Source organism: Chionomys nivalis, chromosome 2 (assembly GCF_950005125.1).
Source record: "Chionomys nivalis chromosome 2, mChiNiv1.1, whole genome shotgun sequence".
Lineage (NCBI taxonomy): Eukaryota > Metazoa > Chordata > Mammalia > Rodentia > Cricetidae > Chionomys > Chionomys nivalis.
The window spans coordinates 128,035,851-128,063,833 of NC_080087.1; the positions used below are offsets into that span (position 1 = coordinate 128,035,851).

A 27,983-nucleotide genomic window follows, 5' to 3' on the forward strand; every position below is an offset into this window, starting at 1 on the left:
CACAGTAATATAATAAATTATTTTCCACTTCTGTATTAATACTATTGCTAGAATAATGCTTATTCTGGGTCATAAAGCACTTTACAAAATGAAATTATTTCCTTCACCTAGACACAAGTATAATTTTTGTGTAGATGAAGTATAAATAAATATAGTGCCTTACATATGTCTCTATTGTCTTAAAAATTCCCTCTACTAAATACTGTGTAATAGGAATATCACTCCTTATGATGATGGATATCCATAACTTAAATATCTGTGATCGGCAAAAAGCAAATGAAAGCTTTTCGATGTACACGATTGGAATTGACACAGATTCACATTTAGTGCTCATTCATCTCTTATATTTTCCTCTTACAAATTACTACATTTTATTCATGCCCCTCTTTCTGTATTTAGATGGATGATTGATATTATTTGCTTTTGGATTTGAAAAAAAATATTTGAAATTTTAATACACTAATTTCTGTTCTTATGTATATTGTGAATAACTTTTTGCTTTTTCATATGATTTTAAAAATTTTTCTTATTTGATAAGCAAATGTTTTATGTTTTTAAGAAGTTAAAGGGTGATTTGTTTTTCTCATTTCTGTCTTACAGAATTCTTATTTCTCTATGTTCTGGTTTGTGAATAACTTTACCTTAATTTTTAGAAATATGGAACATTTCTAATGCCTTTGAATCTCCAATTATATAATCTATTGAGCCAATACAACTGACTAATGTGTCTCTCTTCAGTGATAAAAATTGTTTGCAATATTTGGCACTAATTCATCAGATGAGAACATGTTAGATTGTGGTTATCAATTTATTTATGTGTTTTCATTTGTGTGCAGTCCCCTGTAAATCATAGATATCTCCATGAGAATATCAGCATAGCAATATCAAGAAACAAATAATATCTTCCATGTTTTGAGCTGCTAATTATATCGAGTGTTTATACTAATATCTGTCTGATTTCAAAGATCTGTATCTTTATTTCACCATAAAACCATTCAAAAGATACTGATTACTATCATAGGAAGTATGATAGTAATATCTGCTTCCTATAATGTATTTTATATGCCTAATTGCAAGATCATACTTGCCTTTGTCCATGTTTTGTGTGACTACAGCAATAGATGATGATAGAGATAGATGATATATATATATATATATATAGATAGATAGATAGATAGATAGATACATACATACATACATACATACATACATAGATTAATAAATAATATAAAAAATAAAACTGTATTCTTTACAATGTAAAGAAGTTTTTTTTTTGGTTCACATAGTTGGAATTAAAGACATACAGTAGGTGAATTAGTCAGGGTCCTCGAGAGTAGCAGAACTGATGGAGTTAATCCATATATATTGAGGGGATTTATTATAATGAGTTACATACTGTGACCCAGCTAATCACACAATGGCTCTCTCCCATTGCAAAAGGAAAGAATCCTATATTTATTCAGTTCATGACTGGATGTCTCTGGTGGTCTTCATTATACACTGGAATTCTTAGGAAGTGTGTTCTGACACCAGTGAAGTAAGGCCTTAGCATCTGGGTAGATGAACTTACCAGTGAGGGTGAAGACAAGCTGGCAAAAAAGCAAAAGCTTCTTTAATCTACATCATTTTACATGGGATGCCACCAGAGGTGTGACCCAGCAATGACCTTAATTTAGGTCTCCCAACCTTAAATTATATGAAGAAGAAGTAGAAGAAGAAGAAGAAGAAGAAGAAGAAGAAGAAGAAGAAGAAGAAGAAGAAGAAGAAGAAGAAGAAGAAGAAGAAGAAGAAGAAGAAGAAGAAGAAGCCCTCACAGGCATGCCCAGGTGTTTAGGTTTTAGTTGATTCTTGATATAGTCATGTTGATAGCCAATGTTAGTTATCATTGTGAGTATTATCCTCTGACCATCCTCTGGTGAAGCCTTATGACTGTGTAACAACATAGTATTGACAATAGCAGCAGGCATGAGGAATATGTCACATGTGAAAAGGATGTTAGACAAAACTTACATAGTTATAGGGAGGAAAGGAAAGGTGGAGGACCATGGATGGCCTCTCTTGTAGGAAAAGACACTTTACTAGATAAAACATCAAAATAATTAGAAGTCAGTGTTAATATTTTCTGAGGGTAATCATAGGCCAATCCAATGCTTGTGCATGCTAGACAAGCATTACTGATCTCCAATCCCAACATTCCACCTCTTTAAAGTTCTACTATTCCTTAATACTGTGAACTCACTTTGCTATACCACATTCCAAAAATAACAGCACTCCAGAAGTTTATGCAAAAGAAATTAATATGTATTGTCATTATTTTATTATGCAATTATTTCTCACTAAAAATTATGTACTCTACACTCATATGTGCAATTACTTTTTGGTACAGTGATATATTTTACTTGATGGAAATTTTCTTCTATTATTTTGTTGAAAATATTTTCTGCACCTTTGACCTCTGTTTCTTCTACTTCCTCTATTCCTATTATATTCTTATATTTTCTTAGTATCCTAGATTTTCTGCCTCTTTTGTACCAAGGACTTTTTAGATTTACTTGTTTCTTTGACTGGAGTATTTTATTTCCTCTCTTCTGACTTTGATGCCAGGGAGTCTACCTTATGTCTCTTGTATTCCTATTGGGAAGTTTGCCTCTGAGGTTCCAGTTCAAGTTCCTAATTTTTAATTTTATATTTTCCTCAGTTTTTTTTTTACTGATTCTATTTCCATTTTCAAACTGTAAACTCTTTCATTCATTTACTTCCACTATTTGTGTTTTCCAGAATTTCTTGAAGGAACTAATTTATTTTATTTTAAGAACCCCTGTCATATTAACAAAGGATATTTTGAAGTTTATGTCTTGAACTTTACCTATGGTGAAACATTCAAGACCTATTGTGATAAGGTTGCTCAGCTCTAATAAAAATACTTTATCCTGACTTTTTTATTGATTATGTTTTGCTGGCATGTAGGCACTCTGGTTTGGAAACTTTTAAATTCTAGGTGCTGTTATTTGGTCTAATGTTTGTTGAGTTGGTATTGGGTTCCTTGTCTTCTATTGCCCTTTCTAATTCTTAGGAGAGTATGGTGGCTGTATGTTGCCTGGTAAGAAATTCTTTTAGGATCCTAATAGTTGCTGTTAAAGGGGATTCCAGGCAAAATGTGTTCCTATTTATTGGGAGCTGACCTGTAGGAATGGGGATGGGCTGGATGTGCTTAGGGGGTCCACCAGAGGGAGGAAAGCAGGATGTTCTATCATGGTCTACTTAGTCCCATGGGAATGGGGTGAGAGGGTGAGGAGAGGCTGCCACGGGTGGTCTGCTACAGAGCTGGGAACGAGAATGGGGGACTGAGCAAGATTTGAAGATCTACTGTCAGGCTACCTGCTTCTTTGACTGGAATGGCTTGTGTGTTCCCAGGGAATGTCTTCTGGAGTTGGCAGCCGGGATAAAGTGATGTGTGAGGAGTGATGGGATAAGTTTGGAGGGGAGATATGTGTGAGCCATTGGAGATTATGTGGGGTGGGTTGGCATTATGACAAATGACAAAGTACTTCAAAAAATCCACAATATATAAAGCTTGGGTAATGATTTTTGCCTAAAATACTTAAGAAATGCAGTTATTACTGGCTGTCCATGGGAGTCAGTTTCAGAAGCCAATCATTGCTTGAAATCTGTAGTCCTTTTATATAAAATAGTACAATATTTTATAAAACCTATGCATATCCTTCACTATTCTTTAAATTAGATTGAAGATACTTATAAGTAATTCAGTATAATCATTGGGCAAATAGGTGCTATAGTATTGTATAAAGGGGATAATAATAACCACTATTAAAATGAATACAGCCGTTTGTCTTTTGATCTATCGTTGATTATATCTGTAGTTTTATAAACAACAGCTACACAGATTCAGAAGAGTTGCTGTATGCAATTTTATCATTATCTATGTCTCTACCTTTCTGACATTTGGTAATAGGGACTCTACATCACTGAGCATGCATCTACCAAATAGAAACTGCAAACTGCAATTACTTGTTACTCACTAAACTCCTTGGATGACCTCATGACCACATTTCCAGTGGGTCACTAAGTGCCATTTATTTAATTGATAAGGAGTTGGTGAGTAAGGAAGGAAATTCATATGATAGAGACAGAGTTAGAAGCAACTTTTTCTCTATACACTCTCCTATGATGTGGCAAATCTGGAATAAAGATTTTACTTTGTAAGATAGCATAAGAAATTTGTTTCCTATAAAAATCTCATGCAGTTTTTAATCAAGATCATTCTTATTCTAATTTTTTTGTATTCTACAGATGATAAACTTTGGTTATAATTTAGGGTTAAATATAATATAAATTATAATTTAAACACTCCTGCTGAGAAAGGAGATTCTCTACAATACTATCAGTTTTGCAGTGCCATCTTTAGATGACATACTCCTATCCTCTGCACATCATTATCTCAGCCTAGCCCATTTACTCTCCAGTGTGTGGCAGGTTAAAGGAGCTATTTTGGGTATCAGATCGCCTATGCTCAGTAAACCAGGCTTGATGTGAACTATGGGTGCATAAATCAGGATCCAGTGTAAACAATATCCTTGGAAGTAATCAGAAGATAGAAACTCTTAATTATGCTTCTATGATCGCCCTTCCTAAATTACCAAAGCAAATATCAGTACACTGCTCTTTATAATTCTTTCCTTATTTTATTTGAAACAGCACAATGTCTAATTACTAACAATGCCTCAAATGCTCTCTATGTCCTTTTCAAAAATAATTACCAGTTACTGTTGCTGATAAGTTTCAAAAATAAAATCTCTAATTTTTAATCTAAAATGTCTAAAGTCATAAAGAACTTCTCAGTGACAGAAGCCAGAATCACAGCAGGTTCAGTTCTCATTTCATGGGACAGTACTGTAACCTGACACTCCTCTAGATGAGTGGATATAGTATTTTGAAGATAAAACTGTTAAATGTTAAAAGGCAGGTTCCTGGGCTCCAGTTGCCAGGGCCTCTTCTCTGAAGCTCTGTGCTTTGTGTTATTCCCCTCATCCCCAAAAAGACATTGGCATATCCTGACCAGTTGTATCTGGGAATTTGACTTCAAATAATTGAAGATATGATGTACATATATGTTAAAATGAAGTTATACAGGTTAGGATAAGACATTAACGCAGTTACTAGTGTCCTTAGAAGAAACATAATAGATAGAGGAAACACAATGTAACAATTTAGAGATAAGATAAACATAATTGGAGTGATAAAAGCAAAGAGGGACTGGCACCACAGGAAGTTAGGTCAATGTCATGGTCTGCCCCACAATAAAATAAATAAATGCCCAAAGCCATTAGTTTGCATGTTTCTCTTTGAAGTTTACGAAACAACACTTTTCTGTTGTTTTAAACCATGTAGGTGGTGATATAAAAATTACAGAAACATTTGGGTTGTGTGGCCTTAAATTCTACATTATTAGTATAAGCCACACCATAACAAGACAGGTGTGTGTGTGTGTGTGTGTGTGTGTGTGTGTGTGTGTGTGGTGAGAGAGAGAGGGAGGTAGGGAGAGAGAGAGAGAGAGAGAGAGAGAGAGAGAGAGAGAGAGAATCTGCTCTGTCTCATTCCCTATTACTTTCTATATTCTATATCATGTGATTGTTAGAAGAAAAGGAAATGTGAGGTGTGACCATTACATCTTGTACCGGCGTAAATGAAGGCAGACAGAAATTATAAGAATATATTCAGCTTTAATTAGGGAAAGACTCATAGAACCCATGGTTTCAGTGGAGAACAGGAAAGCAGAAGGGGCAGGGGAGAGCACACCAGCAATATTTATTAGTAAAAAAGATACTCAGGCAACCCCGCCTTACAAGCAAGGTGATTGGCTGGGGCTACCCCTACAACATCTTAAAAATATGGGCACCTAAAGAAGACCTGTGGGATGACAATTGATATCCCGATGTACATGGAAGACAACTCAAAATGGCTGAACCCAGATGTGAAGTGTTGTAGGCAATAAATGACTGCTGACAAAGGAAAAATCAGTTATCTCTAGTATGAGTCAATGTTACATCATCCAATCCTAGTGGTCATCCCTAGATACATATACCTATACAAAGGAGCAAAACTAAATAGACTCAAAATTTTAATACATATATACATATACGTACACATAGGTGCACACACATATAACAATAATAATTAAATAAGAAATTTTTAAACTAAGAGGCAGTGAGAGAGCACTGGAGGAATTGGAGTAGAAAGAATGAGAAAGAAAATGGTGAAAAAGATAATCATGTATGAAATTTTTCAACATGAGAGGGCCTGCTTATTTCATTCCCAACTGCTTAAAACCAAAATAGTCACAAAGAAACTGTATTATTTAAATCACTGCTTATCCCATTAGCTTTAGCTTCATGTTGACTAACTCTTACATATTAATTTAATCCATTTCTATCAATCTGTGTATCACCATGTAACTGTGACTTACCAGCTAAAATTTTGTCTGGTTACAGCCAAGTCTACATGGTTTCTCTCTTACTCTGCCTCTTTTCTCCCAGCATTCAGCTTAGTCTTTCCCACCTACCTATGTGCTACCCTATCAACAGGCCAAGGCAGTTTCTAACAATGGTATTCACAGCATACAAAGGGGAATCCCACATCAACTTTCCAGTTTCTATTTAAATAAAAAAGGAAGGTTTTAATTTTTTTTTTTTTTTTTTGGTTTTTCGAGACAGGGTTTCTCTGTAGCTTTGGAGTCTGTCCTGGAACTTGCTCTTGTAGACCAGGCTGGCTTCGAACTCCCAGAGATCCGCCTGCCTCTGCCTCCCGAGTTCTGGGATTAAAGGCGTGCGCCACCACCGCCCGGCGAAGGGTTTAATTTTAACATAGTAAAATTGCATATAACAAAACAGGTATCAAACAAGAATTACAGTTATAATATTTATATCTACTTTATCTTTTATCCTAACTAAGAAAAACTATGACTATCCATTTTTCAACTCCGTCAAAGATTCCAGAAAGATATAATATTACCTAAGTAAATAGGAAGTGAATTGTAAGCAACTTCCAAAACTCTAGAATTGACAGATACACCTTGCTGCCTAGACAGTCACCCAAAGTTCTTCTGTATTGTTGGAGTATCCATCCCCATCTTCAACCTACATGCCCATAGTATCTGGCAGACTTTTCCATGAAGCAGGAAATTTCAAAGATAGTTCCGGCCATATTGGCAGTTTGTCAGTAACTTTCTTCTATGTCCTGCAGAATGTCTGACATTCATAAAGCAGAAACCCTGAAGGATCATCTCACCTTTAAAAATGTTGAGCAGTCATTTCCTGTAGGTTCTGGATGTCCAGTTAAGCAATCCAGGCAAGAGCAGTTTTTGCCCAAATGGCTAAACAACACCATAAGGAACCTCTTCAATGTCCATCATCCTCTTGAAAAAGCTTGGTGTTGCCAGGAGCAGATGTGTCTCACTGTCATGAAAAGTCCTAAGTTCTTAAAGCATTTTAAATGCCATATTGTGAATGTCTCTGAAATATTTGAAGAATACTTATATAACTGAAATATATCTCTATATATCTAGAAAACCTAACTAACATAGCTACAAGTTTGACTATTATATATAATTATCTATTAACCTGTATTTCTTAATTATATATTACATTTTTCAAATGAGCTGCACAAATACAGTACCTTAACCAAAAGTAGAAATACACATATAACAAAATTGACTTTAAGTTTGTATCTATAAATCAATATCCAAGCCAATGTGAAACTCTATAGCATATCCACCTTTAAAATTCAAAAGAAACATTTATAAACAATATTTGGGAAATTGGGTGTAGTTTTTAAACTACTTCCTATTGAACAGGAATGCTGCTAATCAGATGTTTCATGGTGTATTCTGTGTGCTAGGTTTATCTCAGTCAGCAGTTGGGTGGAGTGATTTTTGAGGGTGTTGACAGCAACCTTTCAGGGGATCTTGGTACATCAAACCATATTAGCCTGGAATGAATCCACAGGTTCTCATCCTCCATTGAAACAAAAGAAGAACCTCTTTTCCAAAACAATATAACCTTAGAACCATATTTTGAATTCAAGATACCTTTAAAATATATGTGTTGGTTTAGCTTAGAAGCCCATAAATTGAAATGTTTCTCTGTAGGTAGCTCCTTCACAGCCAAAAAATTCAAAGGAAACACAATAATATACATAATCCTGACTCTCTGTGTATATTCCATTTTTATGTGGCTTATTCTTTTTACTCTTTTTAATCTATGACTGTCTGTACTCTGTCTCGTTAAGATGTTGTTTTATATTTTTAAAACAATTTACTTCTTTTCCAACTCTCTATACTCTTTTTCTTCTCTCTCCGAAGCCTATGTACATTTATCCAACAATGTGACCCATTTAGAATTCTATAACTGTCTGAATCTGTTTTTATTGTGTATCTGTAAGCCTTTTCTGACCAGGACAGCTTCTTAAAATGCTAACTCTTCTTAATAACTTAAACTGCATTATTGCTGGAGCAATATGACATTGCCTGCTTGTCCAACCTAGTCCACCATGGCAGAACTGTTTGCTGCCTCTGAGAAACATGCCTCACATTCAGTGCCATGCTGATGTAAGAGGGCCTGCTTGTTTTTTTCCCACTTGCTCAGAACCAAAATAGACAGAAAGTATATTATTTAAATCACTGTTTTGCCCATTAGCTCTAGCTTCTTGTTGGCTAATGTGGGAGGTTCTTCTGTTTGTGTGTTGCTTTCATTGGTTGAATAAAGAGTCTGCCTTGGCCTTTTGATAGGGCAGCACTTAAGTGGGTGGGGTAGACAGAACACAATGCTGGGAAGAGGGAAGTGTGGCAGATGCCATGATTTTCCTGCCCAAGATGGACCCTGGTTATACTCATGCCAGTAAGCCACAGTCAAGTGGTGATACACATTAATTGAAATGGGTTAATCAAGATGTGAGAGTTAGCCAATAAGAGGCTAGAGCTAATGGCCAAGCAGTAATTTAATTAATAAAATTTCCATGTGGTTATTTCAGATGTAAGCTAGCAAGCGGCTGGGAGCCAGGTGGCCAGGAGCAGGGTGGCCAGGATATAAAGCAGCCCACTGCTCCTCCTTACTACAGGCTAACTCTTACATATTAATTTAACGTATTTCTATTAATCTCTTTATTACCACATGGCTGTGGTTTACGGACTAAAGTTCTGACTTGTTCCAATTGGGCTACATGGCTCTTCTCTGAGTCTGCCTCCCGTCTCCCAGCATTCACTTTAGTTTTCCCCACCTACCTAAGTTCTGTCCTATCAATAAGTCAAGGCATTTTCTTTATTTAACAACGGTATTCAAAGCATACAGAGTGGAATCTCACATCAAAGAACTAAAAGGAAATATATATAAAAACACATGGTTTAGACAATTTTCTCTTGTGGAGGTTTACTCCCACAAAAAGGACTTAGAATAGGAAAATTTGCAGTTGAGTAACTTAAAACAAATTTCAGGACAATTTTAAAAGACAACATAAAACAGTAAACATTGAAAAATATTATTTAAATAATGTTTTTTATTCTGTAATTACTAAAAAATATTGCATTCAGTAAAAGGGACATTTAATGATTTTTTAATTGAGAAAATATAGTACATATATAGCATATATTATGCTACTAACTTTTATTCACTTATGAATTTCAGTAAAATAGTTAACTTTCTACAGTTTAGCATTGTTTTCTGAGAGGCACTATAGAATGTACTCATTATATGAACAGTCTTTGAAGAGTGTCTAAGGTCTAATTTCTGCTGCAGCTCATTACTCTCAACAGCTACCTTTAGAATTTCATGCTCAGGTTGTAGTAAATTGAGAGACCAGAGCTACTAAGAGTCTTGTAACTGAATATGCTATGAATAACATCTATTTCACCTACCTGCTGTGGTTCATTGATATATTGTGTCAGTCCTATTTTCCCAGTTTGTTCACAGACCATTCATTTAATAATATTTTAGATCCTTCCTATAATGTAAATGCAATAGTATCCTCCTCCTTGATATTTATTTAAACTTTCTTACTCACAGACTTACTGCAGTATCTTACTTAGTATCTGCTGTGGAAGAAACAATGCCTCCTCCTGTAGTATGAGGAGCAGCAGGCTGCATCCTGCTGCCCGACTAGCTTAACCCCCAAAATAACCACATAGAAATTGTATTAATTAAATTACTGTCTGGCCTATTATCTCTAGCCTCTTATTGGCTAACTCTCACATCTTGATTTAACCCATTTCTAATAATCTGTATCACCACTTGACTGTGGCTTACCAGCATGAGTTTAACCAGCATCCATCTTGTGAAGGAGAGCCATGGCATCTGGCTGTCTCTGCTTTCTTCCTCCCAGAATTCTGTTCTGTCTTCCCTGCCTACCTGAGTCTGTCCTATCAAAAGGCCAAGGCAGTTTCTTTATTCAACCAATGAAAGCAACACAAATATAGAAGGACCTCCTACACCATTTCCCCTTTTCTGTTTAAACAAAAAAGAAAGGCTTTTACTTTAACATAGTAACTTACATATAACAATACAGTTCTCAAGAAAAAATTACACTTACAATATTTATATATTTTATCTTTTATCATAACAAATGAAAACTATAATTTTCTATCTATTCTTCAACTCCAACAAAGACGCCAGAAGGATATAATATTACCTAAGTAAAAAAGAAGTAAGCAACTTCCAAAACTCTAGAAATGACAGAGACATCTCTCTGCCTGGACAGTCACCCAAAGTTTTTTTGTACTGTTGGAACATCCATCTTTAGCCTTCAGGCCCATAGTATCCAGCAGACTTTTCCTTGAAGTAGGAATTTCAAAGACAGTTAAGTTACTTTCTTTAGTATCCTGCAGAATGTCTCATAGACTCTTTCATGAAACAGGAACCACGAAGGACCATCTTAGCTTTAGGCAAGTTCAGCAGTCTTCTCTCTGCAGGTTCTTTGTGTCCAGTTTATGCAACAGTCCAGGCAAGAGCAGTTTCTTGCCTAAATGGCTATCAAACTCCATAAGGAGCCTCTTTGATGCCCATCTTTCTCTTGAAGTAGCTTTTGCTGCCAGGAACAGACATGTCTCATTGTCATGAAAAGCCCTAAGTTATTAAAACATTAAATGCCATATTCTGTAGTCTTTGAAAGATATGAAGAATGCCTATTAATTGAAATATATCTCTATATATCTAGAAAACCTAACATGACAGTAAGCTTGACTATTATTGATTATCCATTAACAACCTATATTTCCTAATTATGCATTACAGTTTAAATGAACTACACAATCACAATACCTTAATCAAGATCAGAAATACATATAAATATAACAAAATTGACCTTAAATTTTATCAGTAAAGCAAAATTATACCAATGTAAATTATTCATATCTATATATCTCCCTTTAAATGTAAAAGAACATTTAGAAACAATATTTGGAAATATGGTTGTAGTTTTTTTTATCTCAAACTGCTTCGTGCTATATGGGGGCGCTGGTAATCAGGTTTTTTATGGTATATCCTTTGTGCTAGGTTCATCTCAGTTGGCAGTAGAGCAAAGTAAGTTTTTGAGGGAGTTTATAGCCATTTTTCAGCAGGACGTGGTCAATCATACCATATTGGTCTAGAAGCAATCCACAGGGTCTCATCTTCTGTGAAAACAAAAGAAAAACCTCTTTTCCAGAGAATCATATCTTTAGACCCAAATTCTGAAGTCAAGATACCTTTATAATATCCATGCTGGTTTAGCTTAGTAAACCACTCAATGAAACATCTCTCTGTAGTTAGATCCTTCACAGTCAAAAAATTTAAAGAAAACACAATAATACGAAAAATCCAGAGTCTCTGTGAATTTTCCATTTTTATGTGGCTTATTTTGGTTTATTTTTTTTAATCTATGACTATCTGTACTCTCTTTAAAGACTTTACACTTTTTAAAAAACATTAACTTTATATTATGACTCTGTATTATGACTCTTTATCTTTTCTCTCCCAAGCCTACATGCTTTATTTAACACTGTGACCCATTTAGAGGTCTTTTATGTCTGAATCTGTCCTATTGCATTGTCTTTAATTCTCTACTGTCTTAAAGAGCTTTTAAAATGCTAAGCAGCTAGGTTGTAGCTTCTCTGGATGTTGGCTCCACCTCTCTCCATTTTTAAAATGGTGGATATACCATTTCTGCTACCTCTGGGGCCGCCAGGTAGGAGCCACACTCAGCACTTTAACTCTGAGAATGAGCTTTTTATCTGAGTTATAGCCAAATCTGCCAGGCAGAGCACTGTGCAGCCTGGAAACATCTCTCTGTGTGGTGGTATGAATCTGCCATGCTCTCTTACCTGCCTAAGCCTGATCCTGCTGTCTACCCAGGCAGGGAGTGCCGAGCCATTAGCATGGTCTCAGAGTACTTTCTTCCCGATCCTGAGATGTCATACAAACATCCGGGCCCACAAATGCCATGGAAATGGTTTATAGCTGGAGTTCTCACTGGCAGCACAGCCCAGGAAGCTGAGTTTTAAAATGGTGCAGCTTTTTTCCTGCTGCTATTACTGAGTCAGGGAAATTTCTCTGTGGCACCCCAGCAAACAGCAAAAAGCTATGTTAAACTCTGTTGTTTTTTGTTTTGTTTTGTTTTGTTTTCTGTGTGTGTAGAATTCATTTTCAAGCCCTCTCAAGTTTTACGTGGAATTAGTTGACCACGTTGAGGCACCAATCTAGTATTACTGTAGGCCCTTTGTTTGAGATTTATTTTTTTTACTTTTGACGTTCAGAACTATAAAGAGAATATTTAGGTTGTTTTAGACAACTCAGTTTCTTAGGTTCTGTTGGACCAGGGATTCAGACTCAACCACTAGGACTTCAGACTTGGATTTGTTCCATTCTGCTTTTTCTTTAGACATCTCCCTATATCTATGAAAAAAAGGATGATCCTGATGGAAAGTAGCTAAAAAAAAAAAAAACCTTAGTGATCACAGAGTTCCACCTCCTAGCTCCAAGATTTTGTATTATAGAAAAAAACATAAATGCTTTGTTTGTATATTAACTGAATTATTGTTATTATCTTCTTTTTGCCAACTGTCAACCATGTTCTCAAGTCAGTCCCATCAACATAATTAGAGTTATGAGTTTGCATGTGAATTAAATGGTTTTTGTTATTGTTGTGTTTTGTTCTGTTTTCTCTTGCTAAAAAAATGCCAACACTTTTACATAGCTTGTTCAACCTTTCAAGATATCCTGAAAGTTGTAAGCAGATTATGTATATAATCCATCCCCATCTTCTTTTGGGAACTTACCAGGAGCCATTGCCTATGTCCAGTCTAGTCTCTGAACATGTTAATATAGTTCCTTCTTTTTAATATCTTTGCTGAAGTTGTAATTTATAATTGCCACAGACCCTTCTTCTTTATTTCTTCCTGTTATCTTAACCATCTCAGCAGACAAGTTCCTCAATCTTATCACTGACATCTTTTCAATCACAAAGATAATGCCAAACTCCATCATCACCTTCTGTCATGTCGATTACCTATCAAAAATTATAAGTATACAGACGTTATTATTGATCCACTGTCAAGGCAGAGAAATAGCTAGACTTTCTGTGATGTAACAGCTATGTATTTACAGTGTCCAAAATAGAAAGGGTTTCTAAGAAAATACTTTTAACAGTAAATACATCAATACACTTTCATGCTTTAAAGTTTCTCATCAGCTAATTTGTTCACTGTTTTTTTTTTTAAATGCCCAACTGTGTAGCAAATGCCACACTAATATTCTGAACATATTCACCGTCGTCATGAAAGGGAGATATTATTCATCTTACAAAGCTGTAGCAGAAAAGTAATTGCCCATGGCCACATGGTTCATGAGGCAATAAAGATTTGAACTTATGTCTGTCTTATCAGAAAAGCTTAACTTCTCCATATTAAATAAACTTTTCAGCATTAAAAAAAAGATTAATGCTACCTGTTTAAATTCATTCTAAGTAAAATCCATGCTTCAATGTATGATAAATAATACCGATACAGTAGTTACATTTGCTCTACACTGAAAGAAAAATTTTCAGCCTTTGTGCCCATAGATAGGTATTCATTTCAATATTTTTGAGCTAATCCATTTACTGTCACACATGCAGCACTGTAGCAAAATTCATTATTTTCTACTCATCTCTATTTTAATGGAAGCAGGTTCAATATTCTCTATAAAGGTCATAATTCTAAGCACAGTATTATCTCTCCAAATTTTTAATAGACAGGTACAATTCAGACAAGATAAAGAGAAATCTGTTTCAGAGCTTCTGGAGAAAACACGGAGGAAGTGAAAGGTTTTCTATTAAGTATATTGCTTAAGTTTCTTTAGACAGGCTTGTAATGGCCTTGTGAACTCTGAGCCATTGAGCAGATCTTCTGCTCCTCACGTCGTGATCGCTCTGGGAGGTCAGATGTGTGCTCACTTCTTGATAATGATCGAAACTTTTTTCTCTTAAGAATTTCAAAGAAGTAGCTTCCGTGGCCTTTTGTTTTATTTCTTTTGGAGGCTCTTGCTTTGCTTTCACTTTAGAGAAAATAATCTTCCACACTTCAGTTTCACTGAGTTGTTTGGAAAGAGTGAATCAAAAAGTATACCTACTTCTGGTTTCGTGTTTCTTATTCAGCATTTTTTTTTTTTTGTTCATGTGAATCTGTTGCCTTTATCCAAAGCTTCTACACTGTTAGGCACATGAATAAAGAATCAAAGAGGCAACAGAGGGCAGAAAGGAGGTAGGATCTTGGTGAAGCCAAAGTATCCAGGTCAAATAATGTGAAAGCGCAACAGAAAATTCCAGCAGTTTTATGTCTCCACATATGGTAAAGTTCTTTCAGCAATGAAGGCAGGGGAAAATGAGTACAAGGATGAATAATATGAAACCTGAAAATAAATGCAGACAAGTAAAATAGACCAAAAAGTGATGAATCACAATGAAATAGACAGTGTTAAATAGGTGGTGTTGGCTTTCACAGCTTCCCAAAGAGGGAAACCAAGAGGCCACTGAGGGTCTTAGAATTTGATATACGATGTATTTGATATATTGATTGTGATTATAAGAAGACCCAAAGATAATGGATTAGTTCAAAGACACTGATTCATGACAATTATATAGTATTGTTTTAAATTTCCAAAATTGTCTTCATAAATTGTTCTCCAAATAGCTGAGATTTTCTTCATTATTCTGATAAAAATGTTAATAACACAGCCAGTACATATAAGCTTTATATATAGAGAAATTGGAATATGAAAATAATAAATACCCACATGAATGACTTTCATAAAACATTATTATTTCTCATTAATGAAAAGCATTGATACATGAAAATTCACTCATTTCTGATACATGATCCCATAGACACCATATGTTAAGCAACACAATACTTTGAAAGTAGAAAGAAGATTTATGTAGATTTGGGGACTTGGAATTGAAGAGTCAACACAGAGGTAAGTTCCCAAATTAACTTTCCTAACCCTAACCATAACTTTGCTTTTCATGTGTCTCAAATATTGACATATAGAAACATGAAACTCAAGTATATCAATTTGTGAAGACCAAAATTACTACCAGAAAGTCAGTTCTTTCTACACTTAAGCCCAGAAAACTAAGTCGCCTAACATGACAGACACTATTTAGGTAATAAAGACTGTTAAGGCTAAGCTCTACAAAAACAAACAAACAAACAAACAAACCACAGTCACAACTTGACCCAGACCAGCAAAGCAGTGAAGAGTGGTAGTAACTCCACTCTCACAGAGTTATAATTATGTGTCAACATCCTAGTAAAGAGTGTCAGGGAAGTTGGAAGACTAGGTTTGTGGTTCAGTGACAGATCACTGTGAAATGCTCCAATCTGGATTCCTAACAATACAAGATTTTATTCTTTTCTTAGTGAAAGGAAAAGAAAGAAAAATAGGAATATGATGATGGCACTCATAATCTCAGCACCGAGGAGACTGAGACAGGAAGATCACAAATTCTAAGGCAGCCTACAATATATACTGGGAAACTGCCCAAGTTTTATTTTGATGATTTGTTCTACAAACTTTCTTACTAAAAGGATAAAAGTCCAAGTTATAAACTCAGAGGAAAATTTCTAATTAATTAATAAATATCAGATACATAGATAATGCTAGATAGGTGATAGATGGATGAGAGATGATAGATGGGTAGATGATAGATGGGTAGATGATGGATAGATAGATAGATAGATAGATAGATAGATAGATAGATAGATACACAGTAGTAGATAGATAATGATGATAGATGCAAAAATAGATGATAGACTTTATGTAGATCATATATATAGATGTAAAGCTATAGATAGTCCATATGTTATACACACACATACACATATACACACACAAACCTGGTAAGTGCTATTGCCAATTTTATGGAAATTTGAATTAGATTACAATGAACTATTACAAAATATATTAGAATGGAAAAGAATTATAAAAGTAGAATGTTGAATGTCCTGCTGTTGAGAATATAAAATTGAAACAACTCTTGATAAGCATTTTGACAGTTTAAAAAAGAAAATTCTACTGAAAATGATCCTACCATATACCAAAATGACCTGAATAGACTTAAAAGAATATTTTTCCTCAAAAATAAGGTCAAAATTACACCCACACAAACATGTCTTCAAAATGTTTATAGGAGCAATATTTATAATATTCCAGTGATGGTTAGTGTTGTCAGCCCGACAAAAGTCTAGAATCTTCCAGGTTAAAAACCTCCATGCACACCTGTGAAATGCATTTGCATTATGCCTCTGAAAATGAATCTGAGAGATTTTCTTGTTGGTTTCATTAAGATGAGACAACTGACTCACTGTGAGTAGCACCATTCTCTGGCTGGGATCCTTTACTGCACAAATGGAGAAAGGATGCTGAACAGCTACAGCCATTCATTCATCTTTGCCTCTTGACTATAGACTTAATGTGATGTGATTTACCCATATAGCAACGAGCTGAGAGCCAGAACAAACTCTTCTATTACTTTTGTTTCCTCCAAGTATTTTTATAAAAACAACTAAGATAATCACAAACTAGAAAAAGACACATATCCTTCCAGTGAACAGTTAAGAGTGGTACTAAGCTATTTCAAAATAATTTTATCAATTAAATATTGATGTTTTTAACATAATTAGAAGGCATAAATCAGCTGATTGAATTTTAGAAATTTGTCCTGTTATGTGCTGCATACAATTTAAACATTCATTCAATAACAATCTTACTGGCAATAAAGAAAACAATGTTAGATCTCCAACAATCCAAATGAATCTTTGAAGAGCTTAGGGAAAGTATTTTAATTCTGAAACATCACACAGAATATTTTTATTATATTTATATAATATTTACATGACTAAATTATAGTGAATAGACTATAAACAAACCCTAATATTTTATCTAACTACCATAACTGCATTCAGTGGTATATCTAAAAATAGGTTTATAATCTAATTGGCAATTGTCTTAGTCATTTTTCTACTGCTGTGAAGAGACACCCTAGCTACTTTCTTACAGGAGAAAGCATTTAATTGGGGCTTGCTTATAGTATCAGAGATTTTTTTCATTGTCATCATGGCAGGGACATGGTTCCTTACAGGTAAACATGAAACAGGAGAATAGTTAAGAATTCTACATATGAATCCACAAGCAGAAAGAAGAGAAAGACACTGGGTTTGGCATGGTCTTTTTGAAATCTCAAAGCTCACCCCCAGTGACAAACTTCTTCCAACAAGCTCACACCTCCTAATCCTTTAAAATAGTGTCACTCCATAGAGACCAAGTATTCAAATCTATGCACCTATAGAGGTCATTCTCATTTAACAATAAAATAGAAAACTGGGTAGTGGTGGTGCACGCCTTTACTCCCAGCACTCGGGAGGCAGAGGTAGGTGGATCTCTGTGAGTTTGAGTTCAGAGCCTGGTCTTCAAGAGTGAGTTCCAGGATAGGCTCCAAAGCTACAGAGAAACCCTGTCGCAAAAAACAAAAACAAACAAACATTAAAATAAAATATCCTGAAGAAAGAATGAATATAAAATTGGTATTATGTGTGAATATTTATGGACATAAAATTATCGCATTAGAATTTTTTTAATATTTCAAGTTTTGAAAGTTGCTGAGTGTGCAACTAAACTGAGGACATGAATTTTAACTCCCAGCACCACAAAAAATATTTTTAATTTCTGACTTTTTATTTTTATCTTTGCATTTTATTTGTTGAGTTGTATATAGTCAAATTCTAAAATGCGTTGACTACTCCCTTTGGTTCCTCAGTAGTCACTGCTCTTTCCCAGTCTCAGTTTTTGGTATCTCTGTGTTTATGTCAGAGTTGTAAGCTGAGCACTCTATTATGCCATTCTATGTTAAGGTTTTCATGTTACATAATGTTTTACAAATACCCGAGCTGTGAATCTATTCATGGCTGGTTTGGATTGTTTTTTGTTTGTTTTCTAGATGATGTGTTACAATTTGTTGATCTGGATATTCATTGTTACATTTGTGTTGATTTCAGGTTTGGAGTATTTGAATATACTAAATATCTGAGTACAAAAGAAAAGACATCAGTGGGTTAACTAAATGTTGAAGTTTGTACTATCATAACCCAATCATTTTTTTCAATAAAATAGCCAGCTAGATATCTAGTTTTCACTGACTAACTCAAGTAGGAAGTAAACTTTACGATTGAACTCCACCAATGTCATATGTTCATATAAGTCAATTTTCCTCCTTTTAGCAATTATAGGAAAGATTATTCACATAGTAACAAAGTAAAAATGTGTCTAGGTACGTCTGCCAACTTTAACATATTGCATGGGCTAATATAGCTACCCCTTACTCTTAGGATATGAGCAAAGGAGATGTGAGCTGGACCGTTTATATTGCTGCTTTAAAGTCACTCAACAAGAATGTATGAGCAGCTTACGTTCTCAAGTGTATACTTTTAAATAAAATTGCTATTCAGCTTTTGTAAGAAAAAATGGTAAGTTTTAACATATCTTTTGACTTATTTCTTATTGATTTTGGTGTGTCTTGCAGCTGCTGAAGGGATGGTGTGCAATCACCTGTGTTCGAATGATGGCTGCTGGGGACCTGGGCCAGACCAGTGCCTATCATGTCGGCGTTTCAGCAGGGGAAAAATCTGCATAGAGTCTTGTAATCTCTATGATGGGTAAGAGACGACAAATCCACTTTAATTACATGAGTTATGAGCTACTGACTAAAGCAAAATCTGAGTTTTAGAAAAATGGTAACAGTTTAAAATGTTAAGAGTTTACGAGTCTATCAAAAGTTTTCAAGAACGCCTTTGATACAAGAAAAGAGATAAGAGGTTGTTTCAAGGAAAAGTAGTTTTTGCTTGAAATAATAAGTCTGATATTGATCAACCTTCACATCTTAAAAATGTTTACCAAGATAGATAAATATTAATGAATTTTACCCACTTACACATTAGTAAAACTGTTTATTTTCACCTTGCATTATGAGCAGATCGCTAAAGCCTCCCCCTGCACCAGTGGTTCTCAACTTTCATAAAGCTACAGCCCTTTAATAATCTTCATGTCATGGTATGCAACATGCAACCCCAACCAAATTGCTATCATTGCTTCTTCATAACTGTAATTTGGCTAGTTATGAAACATAATGTAAATATTTGTCAAATGGATTGTGAACCACAGACTGAGGACCCCTGCCCTTCACCTTATAGCCTGTTGCAATTTCCCCTCTTGCACCACAGACTGAGGACCCCTGCCCTACTCTGTACTTGCTGCAGGTCCCCTCGGGCACCTTTCTTTCGCTTTTCACCTAGAGTGACCGCAGAGCTCCTAATTATTCTCCACCCAATTTGAATGGTTTATTTCCACCTGAGAAACAGCCCATGTCTCTGTGTTTTTCACAACCGATGAGGAGTATAGAAAAACTACAGCTATGACTTAAGTTGAAGAAGTTTGAAATGTGCTCTGCCACTGCCTAAAAAGAAGTGTTTCAACTAGTGATTTTAATTCCCTGGGGTATTGCAAGCATCACGTTGCCACAGGAAAACCTAGTATCCACTCTCTACTATGACATGTCATACCCCAGAAAAGTGCTTTTCACAGTACAACTTTACACATCATAGTTGCCTTTCATTTGTGTGATAATATATTTCTCAGGGCTGTTCCTAAGTCCGCTTTCCTCATATATCTCAATGAAAGTACTTTTGTAAATTATGGAAACTGTATATTAAAAACTGATTAAACCTGTCAAATAAATACACATTTATAAAAATGAGAAGTCCATTTACAAGTATATATTTATAAATACAGGATTTTTGTATGTATATACACCAAGAAAGCACAGAAAGCAAACTTTTTGATGGAACAATAAAGTTGAACAATTCAGTCTAATTTGAGCTCAAATTCAAGTGGCAAAGTAATAACAATGACCAATCAAAACGGAAGAGACAGTAGCTATAATGGAATCTTGAAACCCTGAAGCTTTTCCTAAATGGCATACATTCTTAATCCTTGAGATCAACACATAAACACGAGAGTGTAAGAGGTCTTTGATGGTAATGCACATTTAAAAATCATACCTGAGTAAAACATGTTTTCTCCTTTTATAGAGCATACTTAGTAAACTAAATATCAAGTGTTAAATTCTCAAATACTAGTGTTAGTATAAGATTTAGATTTTGGGGACTCGGTTTTATAGAATTAATTCCGATCTGAAGGCTGACTATGCTAGCGCATTAGCATCTTGACTGTAATCTGTTAAGACACATCCAAGAGAGGGGAACTCTGCAAAAACCACACTTAAGTCACCAGGGGATGTGGAATAAGAAGAGCAATGCTGGATACAACAATGATCAAAGACTCAGTAATTCTCCAAGACTTCAAGGGGGATCTTTGATGAAAGCAGGAAGCAGTCAGGAGCACTGTAAATGAAATTAGGGAGGAAAGGTGAAGTCTCTCCATTGCTCTTATGACACTGTGTTTAGCTGTGTATGTGGAGAGGTGCACATTGGGTAGCGGAAAGGGGACCAACACCGACCACATTTTAGTAGCATAAACTTATGTTGTTCATTTGTCAACATAACCCTTTAATGGCCAATGACTGTATTATCCCAAACTTGTGATTACGTGAAACTCAGACTCTCATAAAATTTCATTGTACATTACTTGTAACTGTTTGTAGACTTAAGTATTCTACTTGGGTCATTTTCAACTTTTTTTCTGAAGACCTCAGTTAAGTACTTTCTATCTCTCATGTTAATGAAGAACAAAGAGAAGGTTTGTTTTATAACTACGATTTCAAACAAGAAATTTCATAAAATGTTTAGTCTAAAACAAATTAATATCTTACTGTACAAGTACTAAATTAATGTGACTGAATGTGTAGGTCCTATACAAATATTAACCTATCAATACATTTTGAAACCATACTTAAATCCTCGTCTTTTGAAGAAAACATAATAGCATATGTGTATGAAAATTCCTTAGGAAACCCAAAACATTATAACCTATTTTAGAAAGAATAAAACAAAAATCTAACTTTTGAATTAATTTAACTAACAGAATATATAACTTACCCTTTGGAATTCCATTGCTTATTAATACTTTAGATCTTCAAATAAAAAAAGAAGTGATGACTTTAGGGAAGAAAATATTTTAGAATTTATCACCTAATTAATTTATAATTACACTATTCATGTTAATATTGGTTTCAAAAGATAGCTCAGGATACAAAGGCAAAAATTGTGAATAAATTATATGTATAGATTTACTTTATGACCAACATTGTTAATGACTCCTAAGCGACACTAAATTATCTCACTCAATATTTCATTTTGTATTTTAGTGAAAACAATGTAATTTTAGCATAGTATAGATGACTTGATTCCAATTATCAAAGTAAAATATTTATATTAGACTTTGAATGAAATAATTATGTATTTAAAACATACAATATATAAATAAGCATAAAATATACTGATATAAAAATAGATAGTCCCAATCCTGGTAGATTACAGTAATAAAGTTTTATACTACAGACATTAAAATAAAATATTTAATTTATTCCATATAGAATTACTTCAAAAAGAATTTAGACTAAAAGGAATGCTGTGATATTTGATCAATAAGAAAATAAAATCTAGCATAAAAAGATATTTTTTTTCTAATTCTCCAAGGCAGATGTTTTAAAAAGAGATAAGATATCAAAGTCTGTTTTGAAGTTTGACCAAAAGTAAGTTTAATAGTCTTTAAATTTGAAGGACAAGGTTGGAGAACATTTATATAGCTCAGCAATTAGAACACTGCAATAGTTTAAAAATTAAAACTTCAATCAAGGGTAATATTTCATGTGGAAACAAGCAGAATAGTCTTTCTCAAAGAAGTGGAAATTATTCTGCTGTGTCATCAAAAGAGAATTATTTTCTATTTTTGGAAAGCACTAGAATCTCTCTGACAGAATGAGACAATTGGTGAACCCAGTTGAGAACAAATAGAACCATCTGGCTGCTGTATATCTTTTCTTTTAATAGAAAGCTTCCTCCTTAATGCACAGGAAAATGCATCTGTGGCTCCCAGCACAGTAGAGAGACAAACTCACGAATTTACACTGCCACTAGGACTCTCAGCAGATGTTGCCTCATTTGTTAAGTTGACGGCTTGTTTGCTTACACCTCCTCATGCTGTTGATATTTTCACAGGGAATTCCGAGAGTTTGAAAATGGTTCCATCTGTGTTGAGTGTGACTCCCAGTGTGAGAAGATGGAAGATGGACTACTCACGTGTCATGGACCGGTAAGCCGAAAACGTTAGTGGGTGTGATGGCTTATTCGATATCATGTATATAAATGTGTTGCCATTGTTTAGGGTCAATCTATTCTTTAAATTGGTACTTATAGGAAACTGAGGGGAAACATGTTTAATATTTGAATCCAGAAGCATACAGTTTAGTAGGAGAGATAAAATATTAGGAAATTTAATATCATATAAATATTTTTCCCAAAACATTGTATTTGAACAGAAGAATAAGAATATAGAGTTGTCTTGGAACATGACACACTATTGAAAGAAAGATATACAAGTGATCCACTTAAATGATAATTGAATTAGTGAAATCTGTACAGAAGATTTAAAAAAACAGTTGAATGAGAAAATAAGACGTAAAAGTGAAATGTTCATGTTGCTTTAGTGAAATTTTCAATGTCTCTGATGATGGCAAAATGAAGCATACTAGGAGGAGGAGCAAAAAGAGCTCCCTAAACTAATACCTAAAGAAGTAGAGTCAGTATTGTATTAGAGAGATAAATCCAAGGAGTAGATGTCCATCATGAAAACCTTAAGAACTGTGAAGCCTTATCCACAATTCAAAGTTCTATTAGGGAGAATGTTTTTCTAAACCTCAGCAAACTCCTACTCCCACTAGTTTTCCAGCACTTGAGGTTCTCTGAACAATGAGATCAGTCTGTGCTTGTCATTAGAAAGGGATGCATTCATCCTTCTTCAGACAATTATTTTATTCTTCCAATACTGAGACATCAGTATTAATTAATTAGCGTGAGGATCAACATTTGGGTATAAGCAAGAAATAAGTCCAGTTTCAGAAAAAAATGTATTTAAAATCTAAAGAGCATATATTTTTCTATATTCACTTATTCAGTATTTAATTAACATAAATATATTTGCGTCCTCAGTGAGCCATTCTGGAACCTTCTCTAAAGGACCGTCACAAGTTCAATAGTATATGAAGAGGCAGACCTTCCAGAAACAGAAACTTAGTTATGTGCCATGAAGCATGAATGTAAAGAACAAATTACTGTTCCTTGGCCTCTAAGAAAGTATGTCCAAGGGCAACTGTAGTTAGTTTTTCTTTACTATGAAGAGTCATGAACACACAGTTGACCTGCTACATGAGACATACAAATTCCATAAAAAATAGTCTATAAAAGGAAAGGAAGTTTGCCTAGTCTGTTCATGAAGCAAGCTGAGGTGTCTACCTGGGATCCTTAGGGCTTGCATATTTAGGTAACTATTTGGTGGTAGGTGTTGGAGGCCATGAGAGTTGAAGTAGGTGGCAACTAGTGTTCAGATACCAACCTACCAGAGGAGGGATTCTCTGATGGAGGTTAATCCAGTCCAGGTAAGACGTGCAGGACTATTGACTCAGAGAAACTCATATTTGCTAAAGCAGCTTGATATCTCCCCAATACCTGTATTGTAGTGTGTATTCTCATGTGATGTGTATAAGTAATCTCATGATTACAATTCAGTCTTATAGGCATATGTATCTGTGGCTGGTCAAGAAGATGATTTTTCATTTATCTGTATAATTTTGATATATAGAAAATATACCAGAATATTCCTCATAAATAAATCCATTGTTCCACAAAGACTGTAGATACTTAAAAGTCTGCTTTGTTTCTTTTGCTAAGACTAACGGAATGCAATTAACTCTCTTTGACCACAGAGCAAGTTAAAACTGGACTAAAGGCTTTTTGTAAATAGATCATAATTAGGACTGCTGAGAAGTCAAGAACAATGGCACTGGGTTTTGATCCTACTGCACATACTGGCTTTGTGGGAGCCTAGGCAGTTTGGATGCTCACCTTACTAGACCTGGAAGGAGGTGGGAGGTCCTTGGACTTCCCACAGGGCAGGGAACCCTGACTGCTCTTTGGTCTGATGAGGGAGGGGGACTTGATTGGGGGAGGGAAATGGGAGGCGGTGGCGAAGAGGAGGCAGAAATCTTTAATAATTAAATAAATAAGAAAAAGAAAAGAAAAAAAGAGCTAGTTAGTAATAAGCCTGAAAAAAAAAAACTTTACAGTTATGCACAAGGTCAAAGTCACAGATGGGCAACCAAGGTTGCTCGAAAAAGTAATCCAAGAGTAGCATGCCAATTCTTTGCTTACAAAGTCTGCTGACAACTAATCTATGGCTCAAAGTTTGTCACTGGGCACACCCTGTCTGGTAATGGTCTTATTCCTATAATCTTGGAATCCTGTGTTGCCCTGGTTAATGTCTCAGCTCATTATTGCTTTCCTTAGGAATATGATTTTGACTGATGAGAGATAGCTCTTGTAATTTTTGTATTTCTCCAAGCCTCCTATAAGAAGAGAGTGTTCAGGCTAAAGAAGAATCAACTAGGAGAATTTAGAAAGAGGGTAGATAAATTAGAGTAGAAGCAAAAGAATAGAGACTTGTTTGAGGCAGCACAGTGTGGGAGAATTCTTTTGCTCTCAGATACCCTAAGAAAAAGCTTCCTTTCAATTTCTATAGTGTCCAATCTAAACCATGAAGAGGACCTTGGGGCTGGACCCCAAAGACCCTCATTAAGTAATGAATGAAAACAAAGTTTCTTCTGGAGTTTAAAAGCTTAAAATGAATGAATAAAATAAACAATATTGTGCCTTTTACTGCTATGCCTGGTATCGTGAGATGGCTCTGGATATAGTCAATGTTTATTAAACATAGGCGTGGTGAAATACCACTGAAAAAGAGACTCCCAAGTTTGCCCATGTGCAAATTGTTTAGTTTGTCGATTGTTGCAGGTTCTCTGGCTCCACTGCTCCCTGTGTATTTCCTGCTACTGTCTGTGACTTAATATTTTCATGACATGTATCATTTCCTCTTCCTTTCCATTATTACTCTTTCAAATCTCAGAGAAGTGTCCTTACTTTGTTCAGTACGTGTCATTGTTTAGATGCTTGCTTTGCATCATACTTCATTGTTTTTTTACATATTAACACTCATTCAAAATATTTTTCAAAAAAATCAGAGATGAATTTCATATTAAATATTTTGCATTCTACATCTTAAAGCTCATTTATCTTAATATTTCAAACTTTCTTAAATTTTTTTATATTTAAAAATAGCCAAATGTAATTAATAATTCATATTTTTAGTATAATTAATCTTACTAGTAGAAAATTATTATGTTTAAGTGAAGTCTAAGTATATTATTCGATACACCATATTTTGCTAGAATAATTTCGTAGGAGATATCTATTTTAAAATATTTGATGTTTCCAGACTGGAGAGATGGCTCAGTGGTTAACAGAATTGTTATTCCACAGGATCCAGGTTCGATTCCCAGTATGCAAATAGAACTCACAATGCTCTGTAACTCCAGTTACAGGGGCCTGGACACTCTTATACATACTTACATGCAGGCAAATCACCAATGCACATAAAAAGAAAACAATGATATTTCATGCAAAAGATATCAGCATATATCCTTCATTCGTTTTATGTGATTACACTAGTTTTCAAATGTCAGAAATTTCAATTATCATGTTATTTACTAATCAAAAATGATAATTATGAAGCTCACTGTAGATCGTATTTACAGCTGTGACTTAACAGACATCATGCATGTTTTGAGAGCTTTGTGCTACGTCTTTCCCCATATATTTTCTCTTCTTGTCTTCTAGGTAATTTCTCCATTCTACCAAAGAAGATATACTCTTTAAATTGTTAATAAATTTCTCACTATCATGAGCATAATACAAATCCCATTCTGCATGATTATGTCTTAGAGCATCGACCATCTCCCCCTGTGCTCCTTCTGCTCTTTTGTCTTCTGCTACATGAACTTTTATAAGTGATTAACCTGTTTATTAATTTCTTTCAATGTGTATATTTTTATAGTTTCTCACTTATATGTTCTTCAAAGAAATTGAGACAATTTATTTTTAAAAGATGCAAACATTTTATAAAAATTATAATGCTTGATGACACCCCCTGAACTTGTATGAGACTCAGAGTCTTAATTCCAACCAACTAACACTTTGGATTTTCTTCAAAATTATTTGATATGAAAAGTAGACATAATAAACATTTTTGTTTCATCACAGCAGTGCTTATGATACTAGATGTGACATGAAAATACAGACTTTATATGTCTGGAGAACAAAAAAGGCAGTTAATCAAAACACTTGAACGTTACAAGGGCAAGGAAGATAAAGAATAAAGTGTGAAGTGGAGAGAGAGAGAGAGAGAGAGAGAGAGAATTTCATGGTTAGTTTGTCAAAGTTTCCAATACGGTAAAATTTTATAACTACTTAAGTTCACCAATATTGTTAAATCTGAGGAACATTGTGGCATTCCTCATTTAAAATATGAATAAACTTAACCATAATTATATAGTCACTTCAAAAGCCAGTGAGACATGAAGCTTCAACTCCATTGTAGAAGTTGTGACTCTAAGTTTTTCATTCCAGTCATTGCAGTTTTTCTTCCAGTGTTGTACAATGAAACTGTGGAAAGGTAAATAGGTAAGGGGGATCCAGCAGTTACAGGAGGTCGAAGCAGATTCTGAAGAGGCAGGAATAGAAGAATCAGATTTGGATGCGGAGAACAAGCTTTCAAACCATTTTAAAAATGGAAAGTAGCTGTTAGAATGGTTCATCAAAGCTGTGCTTATATGTCAATTCTATTCTCTCTTTGCTCTCAGAAAGGCATATTAAATATTTTTTATGCAGGGTACTCTGAAAATCTTGGAAATATTCAAAGTGAGCCATCTTCCTGTTATGACCCATAAGCTCTGAATTTATGGCATGTCAATTTCTACACGAAGCATTTGATAGTGGCAACACAGAGAAAGGAGACTGGAGAGTTCAGCCCTCACCCCTTACTTAGGCTTCTATTTCCATTTCATTGTTCAATGTAAGCTTTATCTCACCTGCACTGACAGGTGAATGGCAGTCTTCCCATAGGGATGAGAGAACATTTTTGTATGGTGGTAAATAGTAGCTTTCTATTCAGTAGAAACTACCTGGGATAAGAAACTGCCACTGAGAAAAATAACATCATGCACACATTAGGATTTAGTCTGTCACTATGCTGCCTGTCTAGATTATTGGGTCCAGAGGCAGTTTAGAACCAGGAAAAAGGAGACGCATCCTTCATCTCCACAACTTTGTCACTCACTGCCCCAGA

At 34.8% G+C, this 27,983-nt stretch overlaps 1 protein-coding gene across 1 annotated transcript in view; it reads left to right on the top strand.

Annotated features, from left to right (window-relative positions):
* Window positions 1-27,983, top strand: part of Erbb4 (erb-b2 receptor tyrosine kinase 4) — a 1,078,513-nt gene that overhangs the window by 774,021 nt on the left and 276,509 nt on the right. The window contains exons 13-14 of the mRNA XM_057755450.1: window positions 19,096-19,228; window positions 22,748-22,841. Coding sequence (XP_057611433.1) covers window positions 19,096-19,228; window positions 22,748-22,841 — 227 coding nt within the window. The remainder of the gene's footprint in view (window positions 1-19,095; window positions 19,229-22,747; window positions 22,842-27,983) is intronic.